This window comes from Perognathus longimembris, chromosome 1 (assembly GCF_023159225.1).
Source record: "Perognathus longimembris pacificus isolate PPM17 chromosome 1, ASM2315922v1, whole genome shotgun sequence".
NCBI lineage: Eukaryota > Metazoa > Chordata > Mammalia > Rodentia > Heteromyidae > Perognathus > Perognathus longimembris.
In genome coordinates, this window is record NC_063161.1 from 132,275,518 (window position 1) to 132,289,010 (window position 13,493).

General features: G+C 41.6%; 1 protein-coding gene across 1 annotated transcript in view; it reads left to right on the forward strand.

The window, feature by feature from the left end:
- The first annotated feature begins 2,393 nt into the window (after positions 1-2,393).
- Positions 2,394-13,493, forward strand: part of Dcaf10 (DDB1 and CUL4 associated factor 10) — a 44,004-nt gene continuing 32,904 nt past the window's right edge. The window contains exon 1 of the mRNA XM_048335580.1: positions 2,394-3,173. Coding sequence (XP_048191537.1) covers positions 2,602-3,173 — 572 coding nt within the window. The 5' untranslated portion in view covers positions 2,394-2,601. The remainder of the gene's footprint in view (positions 3,174-13,493) is intronic.

A 13,493-nucleotide genomic window follows, 5' to 3' on the forward strand; every position in this document is an offset into this window, starting at 1 on the left:
TTACTGATACATTTTCGAAGTTTAGTCCTTACATCATGTTTTTTTTGTCATCTCACCAATGTACTTCTTCAGAAGTAGGCACCATCAGCCAAAAATCTGGCAAATGAACACACAGAACAGGCATGCTGCTCCCTATTTATACCTAACAGTAGGCCCTGCCCCTTTGCTCAGATTGATTGAGCTCAGGTTCACAATCTGCTTGTGATTGGCTAGTTAGAATAAGGTAAAATAAGGTGACTTTGAAATAAGATTGTCAGTGTACAAGTAATCTCAAAATATACCCATGTTCTCCATATTGTGTATTCTTATTTTCATTTTTAGTAAAAACTATTTGGAATGAGTACTCACTTTATATAGTAACAATTTTAAAAACTGGCAGTTTAAAAAATTCTTTCTGTTGCACTGCTGCCTTCAGTTTGTAGATGGCTTTTCAAGAATCATCCTCATTAACAATTACGTGTAAACCTACAAAATGTTTTTGCTCTTATTTGGTTTCTCTAGACTTTGAGTTTTTGATCACCTTTAGGGTTATGGTATGTTAATTCTGAGTCGTGTGAACTATGATATCTGATTATCTTGAGCCAGCAAACTCATTGCAGAATGTATGTTATTTTATTGTAATTATAATTCAAATACCTTGGAATACATAACCTTTCAAACCTGAGAATTGTTATTAAAATGATAATCAGGTGGGCACTGGTGGTCTGTAACCCCAGCTACTCAGGAGGCTGAGATCTGAGGATCATGGTTCCAAACCATTCCAGACAGGAAAGCCTATGAGACACCTATCTCCAATAAACTACAAAAAAATAGCTGAAAGTAAAGCTATGGCTCATGTGGTAGAATACTGGCCTTGAGCCAAAAAGAAGCTCAGGGACAGTGCCTAGACCCTAAGTTCAAGCCCCAGGACCAAAGCTGGGTGTCAGTGGCTCACACTTGCAATCGTAACTACTCAGGTGGCTGAGATATGGAGGGGCTCAGTTTGAGGCCAGGCTGGGCAGAAAAGTTTGCTGGCCTCCATCTCCAAACAGTAAAAGAGGGCTGGAAGTGTGGTAGAACACCAACCTAGCAATTGTGAATTCAAATTCCAGTACTGCTCCCCAAAAAGAAAAGCACTCACATTGGCAACTATATCATGTTTGTAGGTCATTAAATTTTGACCATAATTTGGGGCTGGGGGTAGCAAAAGGCTTTTACTACTTGTTGCACCTAGAAGCTGTGGGTCATAGGCACATTATTTGTTAATCATGAAACAGATCTTTAACTCTTCTGCTTTGTAGAGGCAACATAGGAGATATGTCAGCTGCCTTGATCTTCAGACATTTACTTCTATCCTTAGGTCATGGACAGGAAAAACTGAGCAACTATTAACCCTCCTCATAGGATGACTGGCTAAATTTGAATTTCATTCCCTTCCTTTAGAAATCTTTCCACTCTATCCTCACAGGCTAGCCCTCCCTCCAGATTATCACCAGTCACCAAATGTGAGCTACAAACACTGCTTTTGATCAGGACCCAGAGAAAATTTGTCAGTTCTGTCTTCCCATGCTCCTCAAGCTCTCATTTATTAAGGATTCTGATTTGCTCCCCCAAGAAACCCCTGATCAGGTTGGGAATATGGCCTAGTGGCAAGAGTGCTTGCCCGGTATGCATGAAGCCCTAGGTTCTATTCCTCAGCACCACATATATAGAAAATGACCAGAAGTGGCGCTGTGGCTCAAGTGGTAGAGTGCTAGGCTTGAGCAAAAAGAAGCCAGGGACCGTGCTCAGGCCAGGACTGGTAAAAAACAAACAAACAAAAATACCCTAATCCCTATTAGGGCTTTTCTGCAGACAAGTTATATGTGATCATCAGCAGCAGTGGTCATGTGTCACTTTTGACTGGCAGTTGCAGTAGAAACAGGACACTGGGCTGAGGTCTCTTGAGAAGTTGATTTGTGTCAGGCCTCCAACTCTCCTATTACTTTCAACATGAATATAAAAGTTTCTACCTAGTGGAAGAAAGCTCCTGGCCTCGATTAAAACCTACTGCAATAGCTGGGAGTAGATTAGATATTCAGAGCACCAATAGGTATTTTCTTTTGCCAGTGCTATGAATGGAAGTTAGGTTCTTGCACGCTAGACTTTTGGGCCATGCTCCCAACCCAGGACTAGACTTTCTAAGCTCTTAGCATTATGTTCTTGGATTTCAAGAGGGAGCAGGCCTTAGGTCATGCCACTTTATGATCTATGCGGGGCCTGCACGTAAACCGGTGGGGATGCAGTACATAATCCTACCCGGCCACAACGGGGGCGATCGCCCCAACGCCCATCGACCGTCAGTCAGTCCCACACCGGGCCCAGTCCGGCCCCGGCTTCCTCTGTCCCCGGCTGAGGTCACAGCTCACTGGCACGGGACCCGAGTCCTCCGAGGCGGCGGAACCCGGAACCTGGCGGTGACTTTGCTGCCCTGGTCCCCGGAAGAGGGCAGCCGAGCGGCAGCGCAGGTTTCCCAGCCGACCCTCTTAGGACGCCGCACCCGGAAGTGGCGCTGGAGAGGGAGTACCGAGGTGTAGGCCGGCGGGACGGCGGCGGCCTGAGCGGGGGGTGGGGGTGTCGGTCATGTTTCCCTTCTGGCCCCGCAGCCCCGGCGGGGAGCGGGCGGCCGGGGCAGAGGAGCCGGCGCCTTCCGCGAGGCAGGCGGCAGCCTCCAGGCTGCCCTCTCCGGCTCCCCCGCCGGCGCTTTCACAGCCTGGCGCTGACGGGGATCCTCAGCCGGCCGCCCGGAGCCCTCGCCTCCCGGGCGCCCCGGCTCCGGCCCCGACCCCGGCCCCGGCCCCAGTCCCGGTGGCGCGCGCCGCCGACCTGGCATCGTCAGGAGCTCCCAAGTCGTCGGCTGCCTGCGCCAAGGGAGAGCCGTCGCCGCCCTCCTCGCCGCGCCGGCGGCCCGGGCCGGACTGCAGGGCGGGGAGCCGGGGCCGCCAGGGCCTCAGCGCGGGCCTGAGCGGCCCGGGCGCCAGGTTGTTCGGGTGGCTGAGAGAACGCAGCCTGGGCCGGGGGCTGTTTGTGGACCCGGCGCGGGACAATTTCCGCACGATGACCAACCTGTATGGTTCCATTCACCCGGCGGACTCGGTGTACCTCAGCACCCGCACCCACGGGGCGGTCTTCAATCTCGAATACTCGCCCGACGGGTAAGCGCGGCCCCTCGGAGGGCGGGACCGCCTCCCCCGGCTCTGTCGCCGGGGCTGGAACACGGGCTTGGGCTTCGCCGTCCGGACCTCACTAGGCTCAGGGTGAGGGTCTGCGGGTCCACGGGCGGCCTCTAGCCACCGGGCCTTGATTCTTTCGGAAGCGCACGTTCTCCGTGGAGCCCCTGTGACCTTTTGAAATGAGTTAGGCAGGCTTGATTTACTTCCCTGCAAATCCAGTCAATACCTAAGGCTTTTTTTGGCACATAGTAGGCTCTCGATAAACACATTTAAAATGAGCCTTCTTTTACTGGTAAGGGTAGAGAGTGCCTGCAGAATCGCTCTGCTCTTGCCGGAATCTGCCGGGAAGTGACAAGTGTGCGTTCATCTGCTCAAGAAAGATGCTGAAAGAGACACTATAGATGGACGTTTGTCATGATTTAGGTCTTTGTAAAGTTCCCAGGCTAGACTATTTGCATCTTTTAAGGACATCAGCTTTTTTGGCTGACTAGGTATTTGATGTTTGGTCTTGGTGTACTTTGGTGAACTTTTAAGAATGATATCTTGAAGCCCTCCAGTGGCTCACACCCGGTACCCGAGGATCATTCAAAGCCAGCTCCCGCAGGAAACCCTGTGAGATTGATTTATCTCTAACCACCAGAAAACTGGAAATGCCGCTGTGGCTCAAAGTAGTACAGCACTAGCCTTGAGCAGAAGAGCTCAGGCCCAGGCTCTGAGTCCAGCCCCACCCGCGGGGGGCGGGGGAGATAAATAAATAAATAAATCTCTCTGTTATATACATCTAAAATTCCTGAGGGGCTGGGATTATGGCTTAGCGGTAGAGTGCTTGCCTAGCATGCATGAAGCCCTGGATTCGATTCCTCAGTACCACGTAAACAGAAAAAGGTGGAAGTAGCACTGTGGTTCACATGGTAGATGCTAGGCTAGCCTTGAGTTCAGAGAGTTCCAAGGACAGTGCCCAGACCCTGAGTTCAAGACCCAGGACCGGCCAAAATAAATAAATTAAAACCCTGTTCTGTCCAACAGTCCAAGAGACATGTAAGGGAAAAAAATTTGCACATAGTTCCACTATTTAATGACACACTTAATTCTTACCACATCAAGGGCTCTGAGTTGCAAGTATTTGCTTAGTTCTTTTATTCAGACTCTCCTTCAGCAAATGTTCCTTGAGCACTTACTGTGTTGTAAATGCAGGGATAACTGATGGTGACTAAAATGAAATCAGTGCCATTCTAAGCTAATTTTGGTCATCCTCATTGTCATTACATGGGTGGAACTATATGTCTATATTTGATTCTTTCTTGAGCAGATAAATGCACCCTTGTTACTTTACGGCAGGTTCTGACAAGGGCTGAACCCTATTCTTAAAGCTCCCTTCTTCCTCCAAATGCAGAGAGTTTTCTAATCCTTATATCCTCCTCATAACTTTCTGCCTATACTTTATAGGACCAGAGGTTGTGTCTGCTCTTTGAAGATGGAATTTTAGGTACAGATTGATGATGGTAGGATGAATTAGGAAAATTGAATTCAAATTTTCCAGGGCTGTTAGAATAACAGATAATACTGTTTATAGTTCTTATTTGGACCTGGACTGCATTTTCCCAGAGACATTTTAAAAGGTGATTAGGTGATCCTTAAAACAGTAATTCAACAATTTTTAGGCAATAAATGAGCTAAACAACACTGTGATCCGAAATTAAATGGATTTCAAGAAGCTGGGTGCTGGTGGTTCATGCCTTTAATCCTAGCTATTCAGGAGGCTGAGATCTGAGGATCATAGTTTGAAGCCAGCCTTGGCAGGAGACTATCTTCAATTAATCGCCCCCAAAAAAACCCCCACAAAAAAACCCAAGTAGACCTTTGGTTCAAGCTGAAGGACAGGGCCCAGTCCCTAGGACCAATACCCCTGCTCCCAACTCTCTCCACCCTCACCCCTCCAAAAGGATTCCAAGGAAAAATTTTTTGTGTGTAGATTTATTTTAATATAAATATGTAACCATACCAATTTGTGGCTTGCCTTTATTCTTACAGTATATTGTGAACTACTTGTGTTAATGAGTGATTTTAACATTACTTTCAAAATTTTTATTAGCTTAAATAAAATCTCTATGAACAAATATTTTAGATTTATGTCCTTAGGTTAAATCCTTAGAATTAATCAAAAACTAAGTTTTTGACATATATCGTTAAGTTTCTATCTATGAAGATCCTACCAGTTCTCATTCCTATCAAACATGTGGAGGTTCCCATCTCCCCATACTTTTGTCAACACTGCTTATTACCATGCTTTTTCATCTTTGTCAGGGTAAAAGTAATTCAATTTTTGCTTCACCTATTCTTAGGCCAAATATTTATGTTGGAGCTAAAGTAATTTTATGGACAGATCACTTGTCTGTATTTGTATCAGTAGGTTATATATGAATTAAATCAGTTTGCCAACTAGGAGAACCACTGTCACTTACAAGGGCTTCTCAGTACAGAGAGAGAGGAATGGTACAATGCAAGAATTAAATTTATGAATTGTTTTTCATTTTCTTGCAGTGCTAAGGATTTAACCTAGGTCTTGTTCATGCTAGACAAGCATTCTATCCCTTTGCTACATTCCCAGTCTTTAAAATAGAGATGAAATTAAAAGGAATTTGGCACTAGAAAAGAAAAGAAAGGATATATGGAATAAAAGGTAATTTCCCAAGAATTCCAGTAATGTAGTAAATGATAACAAATTTGTTAAAAGTAGATGATGTATTGCCTCTTAAGATACCATGGTGAAAAAGGAATTTCTTTAATGTTCTAAAGTTAGATAATATCATTTGGGACCTTCTTAAGCTGTCTTCTATGAGAACAAATTACACACAGAGAGAAATAGAATATTGGAAAATAGAATGAAGTAATTATCAGAATGCAGACCAGAGAAACTAGGAGACTGAAAATGTGAAGGAAGTTTAGTAACATGGTGCATAGAAAGAAAAATGAATCCATTTGTTTAGTTTCTGAGGAAAGTTAGATCAATAATTGGAAGAGAGGGAGAGAAAAAAATTACCTGATGAGGTAATAGCCACGAACTATGCGCCATAGGAAAAAAAAAAAGCATCATGCCACAACATAATAAACTGTAGAAAGACAAACAGAAAATCTTAACAAACATCTCCCTGGAGAACTGTTGGTTCTTGTCTATTGTAATTGTTCCATATCCTTGCTTGACACCCTCCACCCCTCACCCCGTTTTGTGTGTGTGTGTGTGTGTGTGTGTGTGTGTGTGTCTGTCTGTCTGTCTGTCTGTCTGTCTGTCTCTCTTTCTCTTTCACTCATTCATCACACAGAGACACGCACACACGCTTGGGTCAAATGCCTGGTGACCACCTGGCTTCTCTGAGAGTTTGGAGGTATTCTTCTTCTCACCACTCTCCCATGACCACTTGCAGCATTGCTGCCTCTAGAGAGATCAGAAATGAGAACAATCAGGTGAGAGTAGTAGTATTCCTGCAAACATCATCCAAACATTATCTAGGCACCAAATACACTCCCATGGAGGAATAGACTCCACAACAGATGAACCAGGCCAGTGGAAACAGTTTAGGGATGAATATAGATAAATATAAACTCCTACTATAAAAAAATCTCTATTTTTAAAAAATCACTTGTTGATTTCTACCATTATTTGATAGGGCAAGTTTGCAAAAACTCATTGAATCCTTGTTTACCATAGGCATTAATAGTTCTCATTACATTAACAAAAATGGCCACAAAAATAAATATTTTTCTCTGTGCTAGGATCATTTGGTTGGGCTGAGAAGCAGAAAGGTCATTAAATACAAAGGATTTGTACCCTGGCTTATGTGCTTAACTGTCTACTCTATTAACCTCATTTGGGCTGAGGGATTAATTTTGATGTAATCAAATGGGATGTGTCAAATTATTTTTGTGACAATATAATTAAACAGTATTGAATATATAAAAATGGACAATAAACATTGAAGAGCTAAAAATTAGTGTTTATTGTAACTTCAACAAAAGCTGAAAAAGGATTCAGCCTCATATTGTTGATGTTTAGAGTGATATCTTTAACTTAGGACTACAAGTTACTTAATAACCCTTAGAATGATTTTATGTAATTTTTATGTTAATTTGTGATTCAGATAAGAGAATCTAGGTCAAATAAAAGAGGGTTATGATTTCCAAAGTTATCATGTGCATGTAAATTTATCATTTCCAAAAGGTAGTGCATCTACAATATTTTGATGAGCAATTTCAACTACAACTAATATCATTTAGTAAACACTTATATAATCTAGGTAAGTTAGTTTATTTAGAAAATGAACTTTTATTTTATTTACACTACCAGTGATCAGTTTTTTTGGTGGGGAGGGGCTGTGGAGCTTGAATGCAGGGCTGGGGGGTACTGTTCGTGAGTTGTTTTGGTCAAGGCTAGTGCCCTAACACTTTGAGCCACAGCTCCACTTCCAGTTTTCTGGTGGTTAATTGGAGTTAAGAGTCTCATGGCCTTTCCTGCTTGGATCCTCAGATCTCAGCCTCTTGAAGGGATTACAGGTGTGAGCTACCAACCACCTGGCTGATTACCTTTTTTTTTTTTTTGCCAGTCCTGGGGCTTAGACTCAGGGCCTGAGCACTGTCCCTGGCTTCTTTATTGCTCAAGGCTAGCACTCTGCCACTTGAGCCGCAGCGCCACTTCTGGCCATTTTCTGTATATGTGGTGCTGGGGAATCGAACCCAGGGCCTCATGTATATGAGGCAGGCACTCTTGCCACTAGGCCATATCCCCAGCCCCCTGGCTGATTACCTTTTTGAATATAATACTTGACTATATGTAGCAGCTGCCTCATGCTTGCCTGTTTTCAAACAGGGGGACTATATATAAGGTTTTTACATACAGGACCACAGAAATTTTAAACTTAAGTGTTATTATTGAAGTGTTTACAGGGGGGTTACCATTTCGTAAGTCAGGTTCTGGACAATGTCATCCCTTCCTTTGCTTTCCCCCAATTTCTAGTCCCTGCCCACAAGTTACATAGTTCATTTTCCATATTGTATATACTAAATAGCATGATTGCATTTGTTTACTCTTCCTCCTTCCCTTTCTGTACCTTCTAAAAAGAAAAAACCTAAAAGCAAAAGCAAACACCAACACTGAAAAACAACAACAAAAGAAACCCTTGTTCCCACTTCCTTTAATTAATTTCAGCAAATAGTACTTTGAAGTTACATTTTGGGATTCCTCCTCTAAGGGTATCCTTCTTTAGTGATAGTTTGTGTGTGAATGCCTAGAGTCCTACATAGGTTATCTTGTCCAGTTTTGTTGTTTTTTTTAAATCTAGCCTCCACATACACATATGAGAGAAAACATGAGCTGTTTGTCTCTCTGACCTTGGTTTACCTCACTTAACATGATTTGTTCTAGGTCCATCCATTTCCCTGCAAATGATATAATATTCCTTCTAATGGATGAGTGTATATGTGCCACAACTTATTAATCCATCTATTAAAGGGCATCTGGGCTTGGCTATTAGCTTGGCTATTGTGAATAGTGCTGCAGTGAACATGGATGTGCAAGTATCCTTCAGCATCCCGACTTGTGATGTTCTAGGTTGATGCCCAAGAGTGGTATGGCTGGGTCCATAGGGAAGTTTAGTTTCTTGAGCAATCTCTAAATCACCTTCCGGAGTGGCTGTGCTAGTTGGCATTCCCACCAACATTGCAGTAGGGTTCCTTTTTCCCCACATCCCCACTAACATTTGTTGGAATTCTTGCTGTTGGCCAATCTAATTTGGGTGAGATGGAATCTTGAGGTTGTTTTGGTTTATGTTTACTTTATGGCCAAGCATGTGGAACATTTCCTCATAGGTCTCTTTGCCATTCTTTCTTCTGAAAGGAGTCTCTCTTTAGCTCCTTTGTCCATTTATTGATTGGTTTTTTAGTTTGGAGGGGGTTTTAATTTTTTTTAGCTACTTGTATATTTTGGATATTAGGCCTTTCTCAGATGTATTGCTAGTAAAGATCTTCTAGTTTGTTTACTTTCTAGTTTAGTAACTGTGTCCTTTTCTGTGCAGAAGCTTTATTTTTATGTAATCCAATTTGTCAAGTCTTTCTTCCTATCTCTTGTGCCCCCGGACTCTTTCAAAAAGTTCCTACCTGTTCCTGTAAGTTCTGTTTCTCCTTCTCCATTTTGCAGTAATTTAAGTTTTAGGTCTGATGTTGAGGTCTTTGATCCACTTTGAGTTGATACTGATGCATGATGACAAACAGGGATCTATTTTTAGTTTTCTGCTTATGGATGCCCAGTTCTCCCCAGTTATTGAAGAGGCTTTTTTTTTTTTCCTATTGTATGTCTTTGGCTCCCTTGTCAAATGTCAGATAACTAAGTATATGGCTTTATTCCTGGGTCTTCTAGTCTGTTCCATTGATCTTCAGACCTGTTTTTGTGCCAGTACCAAACTGTTTTTGTTATTATAGCTCTGTAATAAAGCTTAAGCAAGTTGTTGTATTTAACATTTGACACTAGTTTATTATAATGGACAGTACAAAGAAAGGATAAAGGAAATAGATGAACAGAGCAAGATATTGGCTGGGGAAGAAGTTTAGAGCCTGCATGCTTTCTCCAGGTACATTGTTCACTAGGAAATTTGTGTAGCCAGCTTTTTACAAGCTCTCCAGACCCTGTCTTTTGGATTTGTTTGAAAAAAAAATTATTGTAGGTGATGTACTGAGGGGTTACTATTTCATAAGTCAGATTATGAGCACATTTCATTTTGGACAGTGTTACTCTTTCCTATATTCTCTCCCAGTTTTTCCCTCCTGTACCCATCCACAAGTTGTATAGCTCCTTTAAAAAATTATTACTATTATAAAGGTGATATACAGAACAGTTTACGGTTACATAAGTCAGGTCTTTTTGGACAGTGTCACCCTTTCTCTTTGTCTCTTCCAGTTTTTCCCTCTTGTTCATCAACATCATGTCTAGTGAGTACCACTGCTGCGTTTGTTCACCCTACGTACCTCTGTTTTTGTGCTTCTTTTATCCCCCTTATCCAGACAGAAAAATGAATAAACAAAACAAAAAAGAAAGTCCTCCATTTCCTGGAGTTCATTTTGATAAATTTTTTTTGATCAGAGGCACAGAGACATTGCAGCTCTGAATTCCTTCCTTAAGAGTATTCTCCTTTGGTCTCACTGTATGTGAATGACTAGAGAGTTGTATAATTTATCATGTGTTTTAGATCTAGCTTCTGGATATGAGAGAAAACATGCTGTTTCTTTGTTCCTCTGAACTTGGCTTACCTCACTTATCATGATTGTTCTAGCTCCATCCATTTCCCTGCAAATGACATAATATTCTTTCTAAGGCTGTATTGTATTGGTACCCATTTTTTGGATCCACTCATCTATTGTGGAGCATCTGACCTGTTTCTATAGATGCACAGGAGTGGTATGGCTAGGTCGTAGAGAAGATCTATGTTTAGTTTTTTGAGGAACCTCCAGACTGCTGTCCAAAGTTGTGTTAATTTGCATTGCCACCAACAGTGCAATAGGTTTCTTTGCCATTCTTACCTTTTCTTCTGAAAAGTCTCTTTAGTTCCTTTGCCCATTTAGTGATTTTTTTTGCCAGTCTTGGGCCTTGGACTCAGGGCCTGAGCACTGTCCCTGGCTTCTTTTTGCTCAAGGCTAGCACTCCGCCACTTGAGTCACAGTGCCACTTCTGGCCATTTTCTGTATATGTGGTGCTAAGGAATCGAACCCAGGGCTTCAAGTATACGAGGCAAGCGCTCTTGCCACTAGGCCATATCCCTAGCCCCATTTAGTGATTTTTTTGTTTTGTTTTTTGTTTGTTTGTTTTTAGCTTTGGGAGCTCCTTGTGTATTTTGGATATTAGGCCTTTGTCAGGTAATATTGTTGGTAAAGATCTCCCAGTCTGTTAGCTGTCGTTTTAGTTTTATATAATCCCGTTTGTCAAGTCTCTAATTTCTGCTATGCTCCTGGGACTCTTTTCAAAAAGTTTCTTTCTGCCTATGCCCATGAGTTTCTAGTGTTTCACCTACTCCTTCTTGCAGTAACTTCAGTTTCAGGTCTGATGTGGTCTTTTTTTTTTTTTTTTTTTTTTGCCAGTCCTGGGGCTTGGACTCAGGGCCTGGGCACTGTCCCTGGCTTCTTTTTGCTCAAGGCTAGCACTCTGCCACTTGAGCCACAGTGCCACTTCGGGCTGTTTTCTATTTATGTAGTGCTGAGGAATTGAATCCAGGGCTTCATGTATACGAGGCAAGCACTCTTGCCAATAGGCTATATTCCCAGCCCCTGATGTGGTCTTACATTAAGGTCTTTGATCCACTTTGAGTTGAAATTAGTGCATGATGACAAACAGGAATCCACTTTTAGTTTTCTTCATATAGAATCTCATTTTTTCCAACACCAGTTACTGAAGAGGCTTTTTTCCATTGTATATCTTTGGCTTCCTTATCAAATATCAGATAGCTGTAAGTATATGGCTTTATTTCTAGGTCTTCTAGTCTGTTCCATTGATCTTTGGGTCTATTGTTTTGCCAATATCAAGCTCTTTTTGTTATTACAGCTCTGTAGTAGAGCTTGAGGTCTGGGATTGTGATACCACCTGCATTGCTTTTTTTGCCTAGAATTGCTTTGGCTATTCAAGATCTTTTATTGTTCCATATGAATTTTGGATTGTTTTCTCCATCTTGAAGACCACAGATTTTAAGATTAATATCATACAGACTAGTTTTTCACCACATGGGTGTAGTAGAAGTTTATGGATGTATATGTATCCTAGAGCTAAGGGTGAATCAAGAATAATTTTCAGGGGCTGGGGATATAGCCTAGTGGCAAGAGTGCCTGCCTTGGATACACGAGGCCCTAGGTTCGATTCCCCAGCACCACATATACAGAAAAAACGGCCAGAAGTGGCGCTGTGGCTCAAGTGGCAGAGTGCTAGCCTTGAGCAGGAAGAAGCCAGGGACGGTGCTCGGGCCCTGAGTACAAGGCCCAGGACTGGCCAAAAAAAAAAAAAAAAAAAAAAAAAAGAATAATTTTCATAGAGACTATAGATCAACTTCAAGTAATTATTATTGCTTTGATTGAGCTCCCCATAATTAAATGTAAAAAGATAATGTCACCATTTGGTTCTTTAGATTATTTCTGTAGCTTTTTTATTTTTTGTTTTTTATATATTTTTTATTTTTTTGCCAGTCCTTAGGCTTGAACTAGAGCCTGAGCCCTGTCCCTGGCTTCTTTTTGCTCAAGGCTAGCACTCTACCACTTAAGCTGCAGCACCAATTCCAGCTTTTTCTGTTTATGTGGTACTGAGGAATCAAACCCAGGGCTTCATGCATGCTAGGTAAGCACTCTACCACTAAGCCACATTCCCAGCCCATTCTGTAGTTTTTTTTTATTAACAATGAATGGACACTCAGTAAAAAGTAACCTGGCATACAAAAACGTTAGTTGTCTGAAAAGCCAATAGAATTGACACACCTAGAAATACAGCCCTAGCAAATCCTGACACACCTTTTTCAGTACATTTTATAGATACTGATGAAGAAGTGTATAATTTGCTAACATAATTTTCTCCAGTTTTCTCATACACACTTGTTTATAACTATTAGTTCTCATTGAAAAATATGTTTTTGGATTTCTTTCATGGCTGTTAGAAATTTGATGAAATATCACCTCATTCCACTTTCCCACTTAGGACATGAATCATCCCTTTATTCAGTGTTTCCACACGTACTTATGCACTACCTACCTGTTAGTCACTTAGTAACTGTCTTAGCTATCAGATTAACTCATGGTTTCATGGTGCTTGTATTTAACCCTTATTTTAGGTAATAATAGCTACAAAGCACAAGAGTAGTGATGCTGGCAATTGGAATATGCCAAAGAGAAGCCAAAAAGTTCATCCTTTAAGTGAAAAGGTGAAATTTTGCTTTGTTTATTGCTGGTATACAGAAATGTAATTCATTTTTTATATTGGCTATTTAATCATCAGTCTTGCTATGTTTTGGGACATATTCCTCATGAATAAGGTACCATGACTTATTTAATATTTTATTTCCTCTTTTAGACACCTTCAAGTTATTTTCAGTTTTCTCCTTTTTACAATGAAGCATATTTTGTATGTGTTTCTTTACATATATTTTTTTCTCTCAAATTGCCAAGTCAAAGGTATGCATGTTTAAAATTCTGATACTTTAGAGGCTCTCCAAAATGTAACCTGTACTGGTTTACACTTCATTATGTCTGAGAGAGTACCATTTTCTAATTTATTTTTTGTTGTTATTA